This window comes from Miniopterus schreibersii (assembly GCF_964146895.1).
Source record: "Miniopterus schreibersii genome assembly, chromosome: 2".
NCBI lineage: Eukaryota > Metazoa > Chordata > Mammalia > Chiroptera > Miniopteridae > Miniopterus > Miniopterus schreibersii.
In genome coordinates this window covers 11,098,544-11,119,133 of record NC_138102.1, presented here as the reverse complement: position 1 = coordinate 11,119,133, position 20,590 = coordinate 11,098,544, and the positions used below count along the sequence as shown (strand labels likewise).

General features: G+C 51.6%; 1 protein-coding gene across 2 annotated transcripts in view; it reads left to right on the top strand.

Annotated features, from left to right (window-relative positions):
* The first annotated feature begins 4,496 nt into the window (after positions 1 to 4,496).
* Positions 4,497 to 20,590, top strand: part of ZDHHC2 (zDHHC palmitoyltransferase 2) — a 50,889-nt gene continuing 34,795 nt past the window's right edge. Inside the window, exon 1 of one of the 2 annotated variants that reach the window (XM_081130669.1) lies at positions 4,497 to 4,824. In XM_081130669.1, the coding sequence (XP_080986795.1) occupies positions 4,698 to 4,824 (127 nt within the window). In that variant the 5' untranslated portion in view covers positions 4,497 to 4,697. The remainder of the gene's footprint in view (positions 4,825 to 20,590) is intronic. The other variant, XM_081130668.1, reaches the window with a different exon arrangement.

The following is a 20,590-nucleotide window of genomic DNA, read 5'->3' as shown; positions in this document are numbered from 1 at the left end:
GGACAGGGTGGCCAGTCGGCTCCGCAGGGGCCCACGCGTGGGGACGGGCCTGTCCGGACGCCCACTGGCCAGCACGGCGCCGCCCGCCACGCGTGGCGGTGAGCCCTTGCAGTGTGGCCCCGCGACGGAGGGAGCTGCGGTTTTGATCTTACATTACTTGCATGAGCTTTAGTTAAACTTGAACCGCCTCCTGCGGCCGGCAGCTCCTTACCGCGGCCGCCAATCCCCGTCTCCTGACTCTCCCGCCGCCTCGGCCTCCGAGGGCGACAGGTTCTTCAAGAAACGGGACGCGGAATGAAATGTAAGCTACGCTCCGGCCGGTGTGCGTGGCGCAGACACACTCAGTGCTGGTTGGTTTACACGGACCGAAAAAAAAGTGTTTTTGCAGGTATCTAAACCCCACAACTTCAACAGGAAGCCCGGGGGGTCGAGCCTGAGCCCACGCGGGTCGCCCGCCCGACGCAGAGCCAAGCCCCCGCGTGGGGGACAGCCTGCCCCGCGCCCGCGCGGCCTCTCCGCCGGCCGCGGCCTCTCAGCCCCGCAGCGGCCGCTTCCGCTCATCCGGCTGGACTCGCGCCGTCGGGTCAGCCCTGAAAGGTCCCGCCGGCCACGGGGAGAAGGTATCTGCTTGCCTTTTGGGTTCTAAGGACGCCGCCTTCTCCCCATTTTGGCACAGGGGAAGGGCTTAATGTCGGCAAAAGCAATCGTTTAAGTGAAAAGTTCCCATTTTATCTCTGAAGAGATTAACTTGAGTGCCCCCTGGAAAGAAGCAGAAGCAGAACAGCGCGATTGGCTACACAGAAAAAACGTTCTCTTAATTCTTTCCAAATTTCTGAATAGGGTTTTTATTAATTAATCATTAGTTCCCGAACTGTAACATAAAATTGTACGATTAAAATGTAATTGGTTATAATGACACATAATCTGTGATGAAGTGACTCACAGCTCGTGCTGGGCTCGGGTGAGCCCGCGGCTGAGGCTGCGGAAACCGACCGCGCCGGGACGCGCTGCCTGGGGCGCGCCTGCCACCTAACGGCGGGAACGCGCACGCCACAGAGCCGAGCGCTTGGAGGCGGGGTCGGTCACGGCTCTCCCCGGTCTAGCTGTTATTCCAATACTCTGAGCCAATTAACCACACGTTCCTCAGGCTCTTGAAGTCATCTTGCACCGGGTCCCATTCCATCCCAGGTTAAGTGCGAACCGTCGTTCTCTGAGAGGCGGAGAATCATCCTAGCAGGGCATCGGCCCGCGTCCCCGACACCAGGTTCCTTCCTGAGGCCGCTTGCATTCCACATGTGTCCAGAACCATCTTGGTCATTGCCATAAACGTGCAGTTAGCACCGGGGTCGTGGGTATGGACGGCTGGCTTCCAAAGGATGGGTTGAGTTTAAGAAAACGGTGGAAGAGGGTCTGGGAGTCTTTTCACAGACCACTCAGTGGGAACGGGCGAGCTGGCAGTAAACGAGCAGATCCAGGCCGCAGCGGCCCTCCTCCCGGTCCTGGGAAAACCTGGAAGGCAGCACTGGTCCAGCCCCATGCTCTGACAGGAAGGTCCACACAGTTTATCACATGTCTCAGTAAGAAAACTGACCTCATACTTCAAAAATGCGATGTTTCCCTCTAAGAACTCTCCCCCCCCCCTCCAAGAGCACTTTCCGAAGGAGGTCACTATCAAACCAGCCACCTAGTAAAGTCTTGGCTAGGTGATCCGGCTGGAAAGATGAGCGGGGGTTGTCCGTGTGGGCCGCACGCATGCCGGTCTGTGCTCCCTAGAGACACGGTACGTTCGTGGGTCTAGCTGATGGGCTATTCTTGATTCAGGCTATGAAAGGGAGTAAGTGAAAATTTAAGCTGGATCTGGAAGTGGGAGGGAAATTTGGAGAATTAACTATGATGGCAAGATACAGTTGAGGTTCGGGGACTGAAGTATCTGGGGGACTGGTCCAAAGTCCACCTTGGCTAGCGGGAGAGCAAGGTGGTTTCCTTTGTGGGAGTGGGGGCTGATAACAGGGGTTTTTTAATTTCCAGAGGTTAATGACTTTGATAAATCACTGAGTGGGTGGAGCACGCAGCGGAGGCCCGTAAGAAGGAACTGCGGTTCTTAGGGACTCGGGGGGCAGGGAAGGGGGCCCTTCTTCTGTTCTCCGATGCTCCCCTCTCCCTCCCACCTGCCTGGCCATCCGCTTGCTCTTCATAGTATTGCCCTCTCTCTCCTTTGCCGAGGCCGACTCTCTTTTTCAAATAAATGGCTGTAGCAGTTTTATCGAAATTATTACATGAAAGTCACAATTTGTCGTAATTGTGGAAAATCTCAAACTGGCGAGTTAACCTTCTGTACGTCTCTCTAAGGAGTAAGTCCCTAGTGAAGTTTCTTCTTGTCTGTGAACTCTGCACCGTTTCCCGATCGATGCACAGCCCTAAATAATGAAACAGTTCAAAGGCTCTCTATTCCTAAAAATTAAAGTTATTTTTTCCATTTTCACCAAAGCCTGATATTTAGAGGCTGGCAGCTTACCAAAGCGCTAACATGCGTGGACACATGCTCCCACCTGTCTAATCGGTCCTGTCATCCTGTGGCTTTTGAGACAATTCTTCCTGAGCTTGACTGTTCTTTTTTTTTTTTTTTTTTAAAGAGAAGAGCGATACCCTTGGAGAACTCAGTAACAGTAATCCTCTTAAAAACGGTTAAAAATCAGTGGTGATTATCCCACAAGTATTTATAATGTGTCTGAACAATTAAGCAACATTTCAGATAACTAATAAAAATGTAGCCTCCTGCACAGATGTCACACCTGCGTATTTTCCCAAAAGGGTAAAAGACGTGAAAACTGTGTAGAATGCTATTGCATTTCTGACCTCAGGACCCCGCACGACTGTTAGAAGCAAAGCACCCGCCACACAGAGAGGCACAGTCCGCACCGTTTCCCACTGTGGGACGTTGGCACCCTTCCTTCCTATGCCACCGCAGTCCTGACGAGCTTCAGTCACGGGCCCGCTTGTCTCTGTGAGGGCGGTTCGGGCCTGGAAGGGGCTTTTATTTCTTGTTTTCAGTCTGTTATGATTGGGAACATAGGGGTAACATCCGTGGGAAAAGTTAAGATTTTTAAGGAAGTTGTATATATTTATACTCATCTACCCTGCAAGGAATCCGGTAGAGGGTAAAAGGTGCTGCAGCAACCTAAAGAGATTCCCTGGGCCAGGAATTTTCTCATCGCCATTATTTCAAGTCCGTGCATTTTTGAACAGATGTGCAGAGAGACCTGGGATGTGAATGTAATACAGTAGCTATTTCAGGAGAGAAGATTAGCTTAATCCAGTCACAGAAAGATAATGTCAAACACACAAGAGCTTAGATTTCTTTGACCAAATTTATGCAAATAAGTACTTTTTTTTTTCCTACTTTATCTTTTCATTCTCTGCATGAACATGAAGTAATACCATGTATAAGCACACACATACCCACCGGCGCCGGGGGACACTGTCCAGCGCGCACGGTAACTATGTACACGACTCATGGTAACTATGTACACGACTCATGGTAACTATGTACACGACTCATGGTAACTATGTACACGACTCGGGGCGCTACACTTACTGAGGTTCCCGCGGAGCCGGGCGCGGTCGCGCTCAGATGGAGGGATAACAGGAGCTCGCAGAAGCATTTCTATCTTTTCCGTTTCATCCATCAAAATCCAGGCCTTTGGTCTAATTACCTTCAGGATCCCTTCCAGGATTTTCAACAAGCACTTTAGAGCCAGCGCTGCGCCAGCTCGGCCCCGCGGAAATGGCTGGGAGCGAGGACCCCGGGGACCCCGCTCTCGGAATCGCCGAGCGCCCCAGCAGAAGGCAGTTTAAATTCTCCGAGCAAACAGTGCGGGTGTCTAACTCGGGTGCTCCCTGGATCTCAAGCGAAACTGCTGCTTCCTCAGTCCCCAGCCTCTTCCAGGCCAGAAGACGGCCCCGCACCCCCACCTCGCGGCGCGCCCCCCGCCCGGCCCCAACCCCGCACCCGCCGGGGCGCTCGCCCGCACGCCCAGAGCCACAAGTGGAGGCGACAGTTTTCGCAGCAGCGGGCCTGGGGCCCGGGCGCCCAAGGCTCCCCCGGCGCGGGGCCCCGGCGGGCGGCTCGCTGTCCACCCGCCTCGGGCAGGCGGGGTCCCGCGCCCAAGGCCAGCTGCGGTCTGCCCCGCCCCGCATCCCCCGCATCCCCCGCGTCCCCGCGGGCCGCTCGCGCGCAGGGGCCCCTCCGGCCGCCCCGCCCCCCGCTCCCGGAGCGGCGCCTCCCACCCGCCCCGCGGGGTTCACCCCCGGGGTTCACCGGCTCCGGGGCCCCAGCGGCGGCGCGGGGCCTCGTGGGCGCCCCCGAGCGCCCGAGAGCCGGCGGCGGGCGCCGCGCGGGGAGGCGGCGGCGGGCGGGGCGGGCGGGGCGGGGCCCGGGGGCGGGGCGCGGGGGCGGGGCGCGGGCTCCCGCCGCCTCCCGCCGCCTCCTCCGCAGCCCCGCTCGGCCGCGCTGAGGAGCCGGGAGCCCGCGGCGCGGGGAGGCTGCGGGATGGGGAGTTAGCGCCACGGCGGCGGCAGTGGCCGCAGCGCAGCCGGCCGCCGCCCCCGGGCCCGTTCCGCCGGGGACGCCGGGCGCGCCCAGCCCGCCTCGGACCCAGGCCCGCGGGCGGCGGGGGGCGGGGGGCCGCTGCTGGAAGATGGCGCCGTCGGGCCCGGGCGGCGCGAGGCGGCGCTGCCGGCGGGCGCTGTACTGGGTGCCCGTGCTGTTCATCAGCCTGCTGCTCGGCTGGTCCTACTACGCCTACGCCGTGCAGCTGTGCGTCGGTGAGTGCGCCCTGCCCGGCCCTGCCCTGCCCCTGCCCTGCCCCGGCCCCGGCCCCGGCCCCGGCCCCGGCCCCGGCCCCGGCCCCGGCCCCGGCCCCGGCCCCTGCCCCTGCCCCTGCCCGGCCCCGGCCCCGGCCCCTGCCCCTGTCCCTGCCCCGGCCCCTGCCCCTGCCCCTGCCCTGCGCCCGCCCAGCCCGGCGCTGGGGACCCCCGCGCGCGCTGCGCGCCGCCCCTCCCCCGGGGGACCCCGGGCGCCGCCGACCAGCTGCCCGCCCGCTGGCACCCGGCCGCACGCAGCGCGGGGCAGCCTATTCCCCGCCAGCCCCGGGGGACGGGCCACCCCGCTCCAGCGCCCCCCTCCTCCCCACCCCCCGCCACCTCGCACCCGCACCTTGGCCCCGGGTTTGCACCGGGGCGGGAGGCTGCGGGCCCCGCGCCGGGCCCAGGATCGCAGCCGCACCTGACCGCGGAGGGGGGTGGGGTGGCTCGGTGTCACAGCTGTCCCCTTCTGGTGCCCTTAATCCACTTTTTAAAAACCTGCCGCCGCGCCCAGGGGCGTCTTGGCCGCCTTTGCGGCGCGTAGGACCCGCCGGACACTCGGCGGGGGGCGGGCGCGGGGGGCGCCGCGAGGAAGTGCTTTCGGGAGACTGGCACAGCGTAGGCGTTACCAGGACAGAAAAGGGGTTTCATCCAGAAAGCCAAGCGGCTCAAGTCCCCGCTTTAGGCTCCCGGGCCGTTGGGTGAGGTGCTTTCCATGCTGAAGATTGAAAAATGGGCAACGGAGCGGGCGGCGCACGGCGGGGTCGGTCCCTCGCGGTGAGCGGGCTCCTGCCTCCGGGGTCCTGAGAAAGCCGACCCGCGCGCCGCCCGCCGGCGACCTGGGGACGCCGCTTGTTTGGGGGTACACCCAGGAAAGTGTCTGCGTTGTTGCCCTAAGGGAGCGCCGCCGAGCCTGAGGTGGGTGGGGCAGGGAGAAAGGTCAGACCGCGGCCTGTTCGGGTGACCCTCCCCAGCGCAGGCGTTTTCAGAGTTTCAGGATTCGGGCACAGAAACTTGTCCAAAGCCGCCTCCTCTCCAAATGCTGCCCCCCTGAGAAAGGGTAGGTGCCAGAATAATACACAGAGATGACTGACGTTTAAGCGAGCTGGGACTCACGTGCAATTCCATGTAGTTTTAGAAGTTGACATTATTCCTTTGTCGATTGAATTTAGAAATATTTCAGTTTAAGAGAAAAAAAAGTGTTTTTTTTTTACAAAAGGGTGGGGTTGTACTGAAATCGGGGAGAGAGTGCATCTAAATATGCTCCTACCGCCCTCCGAAATGCCCGGGAGGAACGTTTTCAGGAACAGGTCTGACTTCTCTATTAACTGTTACTGTTACAGTAACTTGCCTTTCCTGGGTGTATGTTACATAACAATCCGAGACCTTTGTGGTGTTTCAAAGCAGCGAACTGTTTCAGTTAATGTAACTGCAAAGGAGGGAGGTGCCAGGCAGGCGGCTTGGCCATCAAAACAGGCACCTTGTTCTCTCGTCTGGTCACATTAGGCTAAGAAGCTTAGCCCGATACAATGTCTCAAGTCCTGTCGTGGCCGGGAGAGCTTTCCTTCCCTACGGCTCCCCTCCCCCGGCCGAGGCGCCACAGGGAGGTCTCCCTGTACTGGGTAGACAGGTGATGGGGGTGGAACTAAGTGGAAAACTGTTATTATGTCTGGATGATTTTTTTTTTTTTTTAGACACGGTGGGCAAAAGTAGGTTTCCAGTTGTGAGCTCGCACGTTTATTCTTGTGTTATTTCCCAAACCTGCACGTCTCTTTCCAGATAAACAACTGTAAGCCTGCTTTTGCCCCACCCTGTATGCTTTCTGTATGTTTAAGATAAGTTTAAAGTATCCATGAAACCCACATCACTGTCTTAGCAAGTGAACATTTGACTGAGAGGGGGAATATGTCTTTTTAAGCTGCCTAAGTGACGCGGCCTGTTATTGGTACCCTGCCTCGTGATCAAAAGTGAAGCCTTGTATCGCTTCTCTTCCTGCCTCGCCTGGTGCAGTGCCTCTCACCTCGAAAGCAGTCCGTGAATGGTTTTGAATGAACCAATGCATGATTCAGAGGCAGTGCCTCTGAGGTTGTCAGAATGTGGTTTTTATTGCTTTAGAAACAAATAGTAAGTTGTTCTATGGAAAGGTCTAGATCCCAGAGTCCAGAAGACAGAACAAGTTGAGAATGAACTTGATTCTAGGGACGATGGCAGTTCAGGAGCGGTAAGCTCTACAAGCTTGGGTCCCTTGGGTTGAGTGGGAAATGGAAATTAACTGTACAATTCGAAGATGGCGACTGGTAGGGCGGACACACAAAACCAGCCTCCCCTCCTTTTCACAAACAAAGCAATTGGGAGTGAATGCCAGCCCCCCCCCCCAGCATTAATCACAGCCCAGACTGCCCTGCCCTTTGTGGATTCTTTTTTCCTCTTGGAAGTTGCTATTTATAATCAGATCTTCCCTCTTTCACCTATAAAACATTGGCCAGGGTTGGGACCGGAGAGTGGGGGTCGGGGTCTGGGACCTGGACTAGGTAAGGAACAGAATGGAACAATCGGGGTGATTGACCCTGGCCCGCCTCCTACATCTGCTCTCAGCTGGAGATGACCCTGAATATAAATTACTCGGTGCCCTTTGCTGAGTGAACTGCAATTTAGGAGTAGCGCTTATCCTGGTATCCTTGGAAACCGGAGATAATGATTCTCATTACAGTTCGTTTCTATATTTAACAATGTGGATGTGTGTGGCTCTCTAGGCACCTTTTCAGTTAGCATAATGTTTGCTTAATGTCTGTATTTTATAGAAATAGACTCATATCTCTTCTTGGAATATGTATATATAAAAAGGACATGGGAGGTACCTGTATGAAGGTGTGGGGTAAGTTTTCTTTCTGTTCTGCCAGAGAAAAGCGAAAATAGGACTGCTAATGCTTGTGGTCCTTCAGAACGTGTTCGTCTCGTTTGTCGATTAACTTTATTCCTATTATTTCCTCCCCTCCTTTCTTCCCTCTCCCTCCCGCTCTCTCAACTCCAGCTTCTTCTGTCTTAAAGTCTTTTGATCCCTTTAATGATCAGTTAGCTTGTTTTCCATAAAGTAAGATAAAGCCAAAGGGTAAAATTTGTCAGCTGGTACTTTAGGCCACGGAATTAGAGGGAGTAAAGGCAGTCCGCAGCCTCAGGCGTGCTCCAGTGGGCATACCAGACGTGGTGTACGTGGCTTACAAATCCACTGTGGGAGACATTGCATTAACTTCGCTTACTGAAGAAGGTAACATTGAAATTTGTTTTAACTATTTTTTAAATCTCTTTATTTTGTTATAGTTTCAAATTTACACTTTTTTTTTTAATCCCCACCCGAGGATATTTTTTCCATTGCTTTTCAGAGAGAGTGGGGGGGGGGGGAAGAGAAACACCGAAGTGAGAGAGAGACATTGGTTGCCTCCCGACTGGGGTGAGGGATGGAGCCTGCAACCGAGGTACCGGCCCTTGGCGGAAATTGAACCCAGGACCCTTCCGTCCGCAGGCCGATGCTCTAGCCACTGAGCCACACCGGCTAGGGCTCTACTTTTAAATTTATAGAAAAGTCTCAAGAATAGTACAGGAAACCTCCACACTCGCACCCTTGTTTAACCGTGTGTCATTTTCTCTTGTGCTTGATTTAATCTCATGTTGCTTTGTACAGTGACATGCGGTGCAGGCTTGTAGCCGAGGAGCAATAGGCTAGGCCTCACGTTGCGTGTCTCCGAAGGTATCCCCTTCATTAAGCAGCACATGACCGCTCCACTCTGCTGTTGTAGCAGAAAAGCAGCCTTAGCAATGCTTTAGCAAATAGGTGTGGCTGTGGTCCAGTAAAACTCTACTTACCCGAATAGTTGGCAGGCCAGACCTGGCCCGTGGGCAATAGATTCCTGACCCTGGAGCGTGTTAGAAGTTAGCCCATTAGAACATTGGGGTTTTACTCACAGTTTTGCAGTCTTTATGGATAAACATCTCAGATGTTTGCAGCATCCTATATTCCACAGTGATTATTGAAGACATTTAAGAACTAGGCTACATACTTGGGGTCAATTTAGGAGATATACACTCATGTTTTACTTCTTTTAAACAAACAAATACCCTCAAGGGTAAAATGCATAAAACCTTATACTTGGATACTGTTAAGCCATGGTCTACCATTAATTCAAGGCTATTGCAAGCTCAAGGATGGAGACTGAATGGGGCTCTAGGTTGCCTTTTATCATGAAATGAATATGAGCCACGCAGACAAAGCAGTGTGTTCTTGGTATTGGAACTACCATTTACAGAATTATGCAGGACATTAAACCTTTTTAAAGGAAAAACAGATGATCTTAGGAACACAAGCTACTATCTATAATAAGAGTATTGTTAAAATACTCTTAATTGAGATGAAGGACACATCCATAGAAAACCGATGCATGGGAAACATTTAATGTGTAAAACACTAAGATATTTTTTCTTGTTGACTGTAATGATGCAAAGTATATTACCTCTGTGACTTTTCTTGATATTATCAAACATTTTGAAGATTTAAAGTTCTGTGAACATGTCTTCAAATCTAAAACTTAAATGTATAAAATATGATATGCTCCATCTTCTTGATCTGTGTTGCCATTTGACTTTAATATAAATGATCCCTGGGAAAGTAGAAGACTGGTTAATGCTGGGATGGGCAGTTAGACAGACATGAGCAGAGCAAGGACAATGGTCCAGGTACAGAAGGTCACCAGGATGGAAAGCCCTGGAAGCCTAGCAAAGGACAATTGTAGGGTGGGACCTCGCCCCCAGGGTGGCCTTTCCTCCCCTAGCATATCGCTGGTCCTGTGGTTTGGACCCTAGAGATACTGTCCTGTCCTCCCTAGAGGTAATATCTAGGCCTCAGTTGTATTTCAGCTCCAGGCCCAGAAAAGCAACAAAACCAGCCATGGCCTACCTCAGGACCAGCTGTGTTGAATAATGACCCCCACCCTGGTGCCCACCAATCAATCAGTGGACACCACAATCCTGAAAGGACACACTTGGAAAGCTGCTGAATGCTTTAATGAGATCTTCCCCTGGGACCTCCCCTAAAATCTCCTCCCTTAAAACCCTTAGGGCAGAGGACCCAGTGCACTTCTGGGAGCACGTCCTGCCTGCCCCCTCGAGTTAGCTTTAGCATTAGCATCAGCTTCCTCACTCCCAAGCTCCTAGGGCCCTTCTTTTGCCTCTTATAACTTGTTTCCTAAACCCATTTCTTCTAGGAATTACTTCTACGTCTGTGATTAACGAAATAAATGTTCTCTTAATAGTTTGGGTCTTGGCTCTGACTTCTTTCCTAGCCAGAACCCCGGTACCGACGGAAGTTGCCGAACCCAAGTCTGGTCTGATCCCACCGGACTAATACCCGGTGCCATTCCCGCCGCCTGCAACAATGCTATCTTGGTTCCTTTGTGTCAGAAAAAATTGTTTTCTTTTGATATATTGGGTAATGCAGCATTATTGTTTGCTATTAAATCCTATTAGAGATAACATATGTAAAATATCACGGTGTTTAGTAGAGGTGCTTAATAATTGTTGAATGAATTAATCACTTTGATTTTTAAGTATTCAACCCATTTTTAATATGAAAGCAAGAAACTGTATAAAGTCATTAGGTAAGTGAACAGGATCTAGCAGTCAAAACTCAATTTAAACTAAGGTTTGTTGTAAAAAAAAATTTTGCTTTCATTTGCTTACTGAGATTGTCATCCATGCCACTAAATGAAATACTTGCTCGGGTGTTCCTGGTAATTAAACAGAAGCTGAAGGGATGGTTTCTTAAATCAAGATAATTGATTGTCTCCAGAGAAGGTGCATCTCCACAAGGTTAGAGAAAGGTGAGCTTCAGAAGGTTGGAGTAGGCTTCATTCAGAAGCATGTATTGACCCCTCGTGCCAGGCACTTCCACCCACAGAGATGTTTAGAGGAGAACTCAATAGAGAGCTTTTCCTAATAGCTAAAAAAAAAAAAATTGCCTCCGGGGTGGGGGGGGGGCCCCACAAAAACCAAACAAAAACCAAAAACCCCTGAAACCTTCCGTCCGGCTTGGGCGTGAGGAGAGGCGAGAGGTGGTTACCTTTCAGGAGGCCACTCGTGGCACAGTGGCAGGAATAGCAAAGAACACCCCTCTGCTAGGAGCCTGGGAGTTGGTTGCCGGCCCAGCGTAAACAAACAAACAAATCAATACAGCATAGAAAGAGCTGATGACGAGCACTTCCGTGGTCATGAATTTCTAATTGTGTTATAAATCCTCCCACCTATAAATACCCCAGAGCAAGGTTGTGACCAGCAGTTTTTGCCCCTGCTGCCGTCTAGGTGGCTGCTTCGGCTCCCTCACGATTGCCCGATGCTGGGGCAACTTTTACTCGGCCCCCTGCGCAGGGCCCCTGACTTGGAGGGTGAAGCTGAGCCTGGTGCAGAAACTTCCTGAGGCAGCTCAGTGCACCCGGGGGGAGACTGGAGAACTCGCTTAGGAAATGGGCAGAAGCCAAGAGAGGCCGGTGGAGTGGAGCTGACCTTGTACCAGAGGAATGGCCATTGGCCCTGGTGACCTGCCACCGGGGAGCCTGAAGCCACCCCCGCTCCCTCTGGCTCTGTAGAGATGGTTCCAGCTGCTCCAGCCGGCTGAACCCAGGTTGTGCCCACGCCCCAGGCAACAGGCTTCAGCAAGAGCAGGTGTTTGATCTCTTTGGCTTGCATGGTAGGAAGAAAAAAAAAAAGATACTTTCCAGAGAATTGGAAGGGTGAGTTCTCGATGAGACAATCTCACTAATTTTTTTAATGTTTCACTTGCCTTTATTTTGCACCTTGATAGAAAACTTGTGGTTTTTCTTCTCAGAAACATGAAACCATGACAACATTTTATCACTTACATTGATGATTTCATTTACTTTGAGGGTTATATCACATCGCTCAGCCTCTTTGCTCTAGGAAGTGATGAGTTCATGGGGCCCCCGAGACTCCAGCGCACTCTCTGACTGTAGAAACACTATCCTGTCTGGCTTGCAAAATGCTAGATTGGAACATGGCATAGACCCTTAATGATCTCTGGTGGGAAACCAGCTTTCCAAACCTCATTTGGAAAGACAGTTTTAATAGTGTGTGGAATCCTATAATTTAATATTAGCGTTTAGGTGTATCACAGAGTTGATACCAAAAGTATAACATAGTTGAATTAATTTTCTTAATAGTCCATTAGAAAATTGTTGAGATATTTTTGCTAATTCCTTTAAGAGAAATTGTACTGTAATGTCTTATTTGGTGTCTCAGTCAAATGCTGAGAGTGGAAAGGGGTGGCATTTGGCAGGGCAGGGGATGGAGCGAGGGCAGCAGGGAGGTGGTAGATGACCTGATTTCCTAAGAAGCATATGGTGGCAATAAAGTAGCAAGCTATGGTTGCCTGAAATTTTCCTTTACAAATGATGCCACATTTTGAAACACTGTGTAGTATTTTTCCCAACTTGGCTTTTCGTCTGACTGTGCCTTTTAAATTCAATCATAAGTATTAGTTCCTGAAGTGTTACAAAATCCATTTTCACACTTGATCTCAGCCAAAAGGCTGAGGGGATAAAAATCCATTTTTATTTGGGAGGCACTCTTGAGCACAACAATATGCTGCATGTATTATCTTAGCACTTCCATCCACTCTAAACTGCATACGTGCCAGTAGATCATTTTAGATATGTTGTCGATTACAATGGAAAAGTGCAAATGGAGGACTAGTGCTTTTGTAAAGACGGGTGAGTTCTGTTTCTTTGCCAGCGTTTCTCCGTGCTATCCTGAAATTTCTCCTCACGTGGAGTGTGGATTAAGCATTCCCGCTCCACGCACATTAACTCGGCCCCGTTGTATGATTTCACCGGCGTTGTCGGTATCCAGGGGCGCGCATCACCAAAACAGACACCAGGCAGTAATCAAAGCACCTGTTTCTCTAAGTCCTTTAAAATCAAATATCCAGAGAGCCCAGTAGTTTCAAGGTAGTTTGCGTATCTTCACGTTCGTCGTATAATAGATACAATCCTTACGAAAAGCAGTTCATGCATTTCCAAGAACTTCATAGATTCATTTGATTATAATCCAGTGAAATTTGGCAAACTGGAGTGCTTTGTCATGCTAATCTGTTTTCTTATATGTAGATAAAATTACACTTCTGTTTCTGTGTTGATTGCATAATGTAAAAAAAGGGGGGTTCGCCATGTTTGAAGGATATGTTTAGAATGAGGCGTTTTAAAACTCGGACGGGCTTGTGGCGCTGACCCTTTAGAGGCAGGTGAACCTGAAGCTTGGCGTTCCACCAGGTTTGTGGGAGCTGAGGGCCGGTGCGATTGGAAATGCAGGCTCTGGAGCGGTGTGACCCCGTGGGAGGACTTCCCTGGCAAAGCCGCCTGCTTCCAAGCAGCTGGGGGTGAGCCCAGTGAGAGGCCCCGGCACCGTTTATGAGAAAGTGAAAGATTCAGCGATGAGCCTCAAAGTGAAAGGCAGACGGAAATTGCAGGGGCTGGCTTGTGACCACATTTCTTACCAGGACGTCGGCTACATGGGATGCGCCTTAGGAAGGAGGCAGGACGGGCTGGTTCTGCTTTACTGTGACCCGTGACTAACCAGGCCTTGTTCAGGAGCCAGCGACTGTGAAAGGATGCAGGGCAGACACCAGTTTGACTCAATCAAGGGTTTGATTATAGAACATTTTAAACGAATGCAGCTGGTTCCAGGACTAGGCCATACTAAAAACTAAGATACACAGAGCCGGGAGCAGTGCCTCCGTTGGACGGGGTAGAGAGCAGTGATTCATTATAGGCCCCCCAAAACTTGCATTTTACAAATTAGTATGAAATCCAAGAACTGAATGCATTCCAACCATCTGTCATTTATTGAATACTCTTAATTTATTCGTTCATTGAAAAATATTTATTAACTACTCTCTTGGGGTTTTTATTCTAGTTGGGGGCCGGGGAAACAAGTAAGACGCCTAAGTAAGTAGCTTATATGATTTGTCAGAGCGTAATCAGCATTACGACACAAAGCCCAAGCAAGGCACGGGGTGGGAATGCGGTGGGATGTTGAAATTGTGAATACGTTGGTGGAGGCGGGTGAGGAGGAGAGGTCATGAAATTTAAGCAATGACCCAAAGAAGATGCCCAGCGTTTTCATGATGCCGGTGTCAGGCAGAGGGAACAGCCAGTGTAAAAAGAGGCCGGAGGTCTGCGAGTGCATCGGAGGAGGAACATCAGGAGACACGGGCTGGAACAGACTGCAGCGAGCAAGGGGCAGGGAAGCGGGTGACAAGGTCAGAGAGTGAGGAAAGAAAGGTACAGATTAGGGGGTCTCATGGGCCACTGGGGAGACTTTGTGGCTGGAGTGAGATGAGGACCTTGCTGGGTGACATGCTGTGACTTCTGTTTGAAAAGGTCACTGTGGCCGCTGTGACATCTGGGCCACCTCGTCAGTCCAGGGGAGGATCGGAGGCGTCACACCGTGGGGTGGGGGTGGGGGGCGTGCAAAGCAGAGACTACAGTTTCCGGACAGACCTGTGGGTTGTGAAAGAAACAAAGGAGTCCGAAGGATGCCAGCGTTTTGGCCGAAACAACCGGAGGAGGAGAGATCGGCTGAGATGCAGAGGCTGGGGGTGGAACAGCACCGGGTGGCGGGGAAGGGCGGCCTGAGGCCGGAGCCGAGGCGTTGGCACTGAGGGAGAGATCCGAATGGGCAGTTGGCATTTATGAGTTTGCTGTTCGGGGAGAGTCTGAGCTGGAGGAATAAACTTCAGAGTCTTCAGCATATAAATGGACTTAAAGAGTTAACGTTGGGATACATTTGTCCCACCAAAGGAGTGAATGTAAATTTAAGCAGAGAGGAAGACCAAGGATGATCAACATCCAGAGTTGAGATGAGTAGGAGCCTGCAAGGAGGTCTGAGGAGAGGTGCTAGTGAGGCGCAGGAGAGCCAGGGAGGAGTGAGGGGCAGGAGGGCCAGGGAGGAGTGAGGGGCAGGAGAGCCAGGGCGGCCTGGTGAGGGGCAGGAGAGCCAGGGAGGAGTGAGGGGCAGGAGAGCCAGGGCGGCCTGGTGAGGCGCAGGAGAGCCAGGGCGGCCTGGTGAGGGACAGGAGAGCCAGGGAGGAGTGAGGGGCAGGAGAGCCAGGGCAGCCTGGTGAGGCGCAGGAGAGCCAGGGCGGCCTGGTGAGGGACAGGAGAGCCAGGGAGGAGTGAGGGGCAGGAGAGCCAGGGCGGCCTGGTGAGGGGCAGGAGAGCCAGGGCGGCCTGGTGAGGGGCAGGAGAGCCAGGGCGGCATGGTGAGGGGCAGGAGAGCCAGGGAGGAGTGGTGAGGGGCAGGAGAGCCAGGGAGGAGTGGTGAGGGGCAGGAGAGCCAGGGCGGCCTGGTGAGGGGCAGGAGAGCCAGGGCGGCATGGTGAGGGGCAGGAGAGCCAGGGAGGAGTGGTGAGGGGCAGGAGAGCCAGGGCGGCCTGGTGAGGGGCAGGAGAGCCAGGGCGGCATGGTGAGGGGCAGGAGAGCCAGGGAGGAGTGGTGAGGGGCAGGAGGGCCAGGGAGGAGTGGTGAGGGGCAGGAGAGCCAGGGCGGCCTGGTGAGGGGCAGGAGAGCCAGGGCGGCCTGGTGAGGGGCAGGAGAGCCAGGGAGGAGTGGTGAGGGGCAGGAGGGCCAGGGAGGAGTGGTGAGGGGCAGGAGAGCCAGGGCGGCCTGGTGTCCAGGAGCCTGGGGCCTCCGGGGAAAGGTAGCGAGGAGGAGGGAGGGATCAACTTTGACAGATCTACTCACTTGGCTAGTGAAGTGAGGATAGCATTTTAACAACGTGGCCACTGAACTCTTGTTTTCAATTTGTTACTGACGATACTCTAAACACCCCGAATTTAATTTAAAAGGTTAAAGAAAAAAAACAAAAAAAATCCACTCCACATATCCCACTGTATCTTGGGATATCCAAATTCATTCACTCCAAATTTAAAAGGCTTTCTCTGTCAGGCAAGCTTAATTTTCTTATCCTCTGGGGATAATCTACAGAAAATTTCGTGAGTGCCGTGACCTAGTCCTGGTGCCTGATGCAGGACAACTCATTGGGCACATACTCTGACGGGAGTGAGTGCTGTTGGGACCTGTCTGATTGAGCCTGTTGTGAGCGCAGCAGACATTTCAAGCATCACGGGACGTGAATCTTTTGGCTCACACATTCACCTAGGATTTCTGGCCTCCAGAACTGTGGGCAAGGACATTTCTGTTGTGTCAGCCACCTGGTCTCTGGTACATTGTTGCGGCAGCCTTAGCAAACTGATACACAAATAGAACAATCCAGTCCCTTTTTTTCTTTCTGGACATGGAACACAATCATCTGTCGTAAGGATTTAGGTGACAAAATTAATTATAGAAGCCACTTGACAGTTTAGAAGAATAATGTAGAATATGTAAATTTTTTGCCCTAATATACTTATAAAATAATCAGTTAAAAAAAAGTTGCTAGCCTATCGTACATAGTCTAAAATTTAACAACAGTGTTTGAGTGACAGCACTAATGCTGACTGGTAGAAACTTTGTCTTTTTAAAGAGCAACATGTCAGCAGGTGTCCCTGGTGCACACAGTGGGTGAGCGGGAGCGGGTGGGAGAGTGGGGGAGACATCCCTGCTTCGTGGCTGCACCAGTAGCCCTGGGTATTCATCATGAACCCTGTCCTTACCCACAGCACAGGGACTGGACCCAGGCCACGAAGGAATTGCAAGGTATTTGCATCGCTTGCAGCTCTAGAGTAAGTGAAATGGTTCTAGGAAAAGAAAGCAAAGATCATTTAATTGGAGAGACCCAGACAGGAAACCAGCGGCGGCCCACACGCTGAGCCGAGGAGGAGGTTCGGGCCAGACCCTTATGGATGACCGTCTCGTTCATGTCTGTGGACAGCTTCTTACACTTCTTGCATCGAATGAATGACTGCATCCAGCGTGGAATGAGTGGCGTCTGTGTAACGCCGCACTGTTATAACAGACTGCGTCTAACAGCAGGGGTGGTGCCCAGCTTTCATCTGCAGGCCGCAGTTTATGGTGATGGCAGATCTGCTTTCGCTGCGATTGAACGTGCGTACGATTCCTGTCGGCCAGTCTGCCGGCACTGTGGTAAATGCAGTCCCGGGGGAGGGGCTGATTTGCTGCAAGTTAGAAGGAAAAGCCCTGCTGTAATTCAGGCTGAGATCTAAGGAAGACTGTGCGTGAGACGTTTACCCCGTGAATGTATGACAGTGAGGTTATGAAAGGAAATAGCTGTTCCTGGTGTCCTGGTGACCCAGGACGGAAGGGTGAGCCCGGCAGAGCTGCATTCCCTCGCAGGCGTTAGTGGATATTGTGACCCGGGGCTGTACCGCGGTGACTGTTGCTGGTGGCAGTGTTTTAAGTCTTTTAAGTCGTCCCTTCAAGAGTGCCACTGTAATTTCTATTCTGATGAGCATCATAAGCACAGAGGTTGGAATTACAGCTTCATACAGTTTCTGAAGTACCACATAAGCGTCAGATAATTTACATGAACCTAGAAATACGGGCTTAATTTTTTTTTAAGTGTTATGTGTGCTCTATTATATACACTCTGATCATAGAGCAGCTCAGCATGTGGCTGCTAAGCCTGCGAGGTGGTTTTAGAAGGATGTCTGTTTCCTTGGAGAAGCATTCATTTTTCTATGTAATAAATCAGGCAGCTAATGTTCAGCACTGAACAGAAAGCACTCTGTGTTGCCTTCTGTGATAACTCTGAGTATACCAGATAATAAGAGACCGGTCTAAGGACAATTAAAAAATACACTACAAAAATTGTTCCCATCTGATCTTACATATTTTTAAATGATGAAATAACCAAAATACAAGAGGGATTCTGCTGGTTACCAATAAATAAACACATACTTACATACATAAGAGAGATACATAGCTGCATCGGGCAAGATCATCAAGACCCCTCCAATTCTAAAAACTTGGCTCTGACTAGGAGGGGGATGTGGTCGGGATCTGAAATCCCCATTTGACCCATCCCTGGTAGCAGACAACCTCCATGCGGGGGCCAGGTAGAGACCTTGGCTGAGGGTGGCCCCCCCAGACCTTCATGGTCCTGAGGAGTCAGTCTTTGCCTCTGGGGCCCAAGGGCATCTGGAATTGGAAATGAAGGGGGGTGGAGTTGGAAAGATCCAGGCATTGCAGGGACTCTGTCTCACAGGACAAGTAAACGCCCCTGCACTGAGGTGCGCACCTGCTGGCTTGGGGAGTCTCTTCTGGAGACCGAGGGATTGCGGGGTTCCATTGAGTAAGCTTTGAAATGAGCACCCTGAGAGCAAGGGACCAGCCCCCAGGTCGGATTGCCTTATTTAACTGCACCGCTTCACAGTCAGTGACTCGGGATCGTCTTTCTCTTTGCCAAGGGGAAGTGGCAGTGAGGTTCTCAGAGCCACAGTCCTGAGGCAGAGTCATTCCCTTTCAAGGCCGGTACATTGGGAGACCCACAATCACCGTGATGAAGTACGAGCATTTGGTGTGTGTGTTCGCAGCCTTCAGTCGGGTGCATCAGATTTTACACTGCCCTTTTCCGTAGAGTAGAGCCTTTTAAAATGACAGTGTGTTGGTCAGCTTGCTAAAGAAATGTTGAGAGAGAGGGAAAAACACTTCTGATTTGGAAGATTTTGATAAGTTACCATTTCAGGACAGGTCTGTGTTCCATCTCCCTTTATTGCCCGTTTATGCTGGTGGCGGATATGCCTTAGAAGTGTGTCTGGGCAGGACCAACCTCAAGAGTGGTCTTTCTTTCCCTCTGCTGGTGAGGAGGGAGGTCGGGAAACCCCTGCCCATCTCCTGACCTTCCTTCCTATTATCACTGGAACCCTTGCCCCAGGAACCCAACGCTCTGTTCTTAACCCCAGTTCTTGAACTGAGAGCTCAGAAGGCCCAGCTCCAAGCACTGCCCTGAAATATGACAAGTATTTGAATTATTTATGTCCAAAGCTGGTAAAATGATCTGTTTCCAGGTTATGTTTAAGCTGGTTGGTGGAGGAGGGGTGACAGAAAGAGGACTGCAGAGCATCCCTAATCAGAAGTAGCAGGTATTAAATGCAGGCCAGCATGTGGGAGCAACCAGAGGAGGAGCAGCCGCCCAGAGGGGTACACAGTCTGGGACGCCAGACAGGATAGGCCCTGGGAGGCCGCGTGGATGCTTTGAAGGAGTTTTGGAGTCAGACAGATCCTGGCTCCATCTGATGATGTGACTTCAATGTCATCCATTAGAAAACTTGTTTTACCTCTGTGAGACTGTCTTCCCAACTTTCAAAATGACAATCAGCCCAGCTGAGAGGCGAAGGGAACGCGGGCAGCCCCTTGTCCGCTGTGGCGGGGAGGAAATGAGCCGGGTTGTTTCGAGCTCGAAAGGCTCCCCTTAACACAAAGTAGCGAATTTTTGTGATACTGTTCGTTTAAAATTTTGTCATATTGTTTCCGGTGTGTTACGCACTAGAAAAGCTTTTGATGGCTAGCTAATACCGAGGCCTCAGCACCCAATAACAGATGACTTGTGTAACCTTCTGGAGCATCGCCTGTTGTGGGGGACTTCCTCTGTCCTGGCTTGTATCGCCTGACTTCCTGAGGTCCGCCTTTGCCTTTGATGTTCCATTGCGTCATTCCTCAGGAAAAGGTCTGCACTAATTCCTGGACCATTTTCCATGGTGGTTTGGTCACTTCCAGCACGTAGTTTAGATCAGTATAGTCTGTTAGATATAAATTCTGGGGTGGACGCAGGGGGGATGCATCAAACCACCTGGAAAGTCCTGCTTCTCCCCAAATTACACAGCCCCTCCTCATACTGAGATTCTGGTGCATATCAGGCCCTGTCAGAACCTGGCCAAGTCAAGGTGGGGTGCACCGGGGGTGGAGTGGGGAAAGAAAGCGCTGTTTAAAAATGCCCTGGCTCAGTGTTTTCTCATTAACTTCCCCACATTGTAATTCACCTGTGTTTTTCTGCTTACTCACTCAAAAGGTCTCCCAGCAATTTATTCCCATCAACTTGACATTTCACTCTGCAGAGAACTGTAGCACTGCTGAAAGCTAAAAAATGCACGACGTACTTCTTTCCCCAGCCGGGATGAAAGCACTAAGGGCTAGAGTGTTCTAGAAACAAGGCCAGCCTGCTTGAGGCTTAGTGAGCAGGGGAATGGGCGATGAGACGTGATCCTGGAGAGGTAAGTAGGAGCCAGATCACCTTCTACCCCTGCGGCTTAAGTAAGGAGACTGCACTTTCTTGTCAGTCCTGTGCAAAGCCGTGGGAGGGTTTGACATGAAGTTACATTTTCAAAGAGATCGTGGTTTCTTATTGCAGAGCGAGTTTTTAAGGAACTGTGTGGGATGCAGTGAGGAATGTAGGCTGCCTGGCACCGTGTTTGTGGTTCGGGCCCTTAGGAATGTGAGATCTGGCTTTTATGGTAACCGGGGGACCTCAAATCGGAAATTGTGTGTTCAGGGTCCAAGCTCTATGCTATGAAGCTGTCAAAGTAAGAAACCTCCAGACCTGTAGAGAATTTTAACCGGTTTATTTGAGCCTAACTGATGACAGTTGCCAGGATGCAGAATCTCAATGGATTGAGAAAATTCTCCAGAAAAGAGCAGTTGTACCTCTCATTTTATACATCAGAATGGAAGGGGAAGACGTTACAGGGTTACATGAAATCCGTTGGTGATGG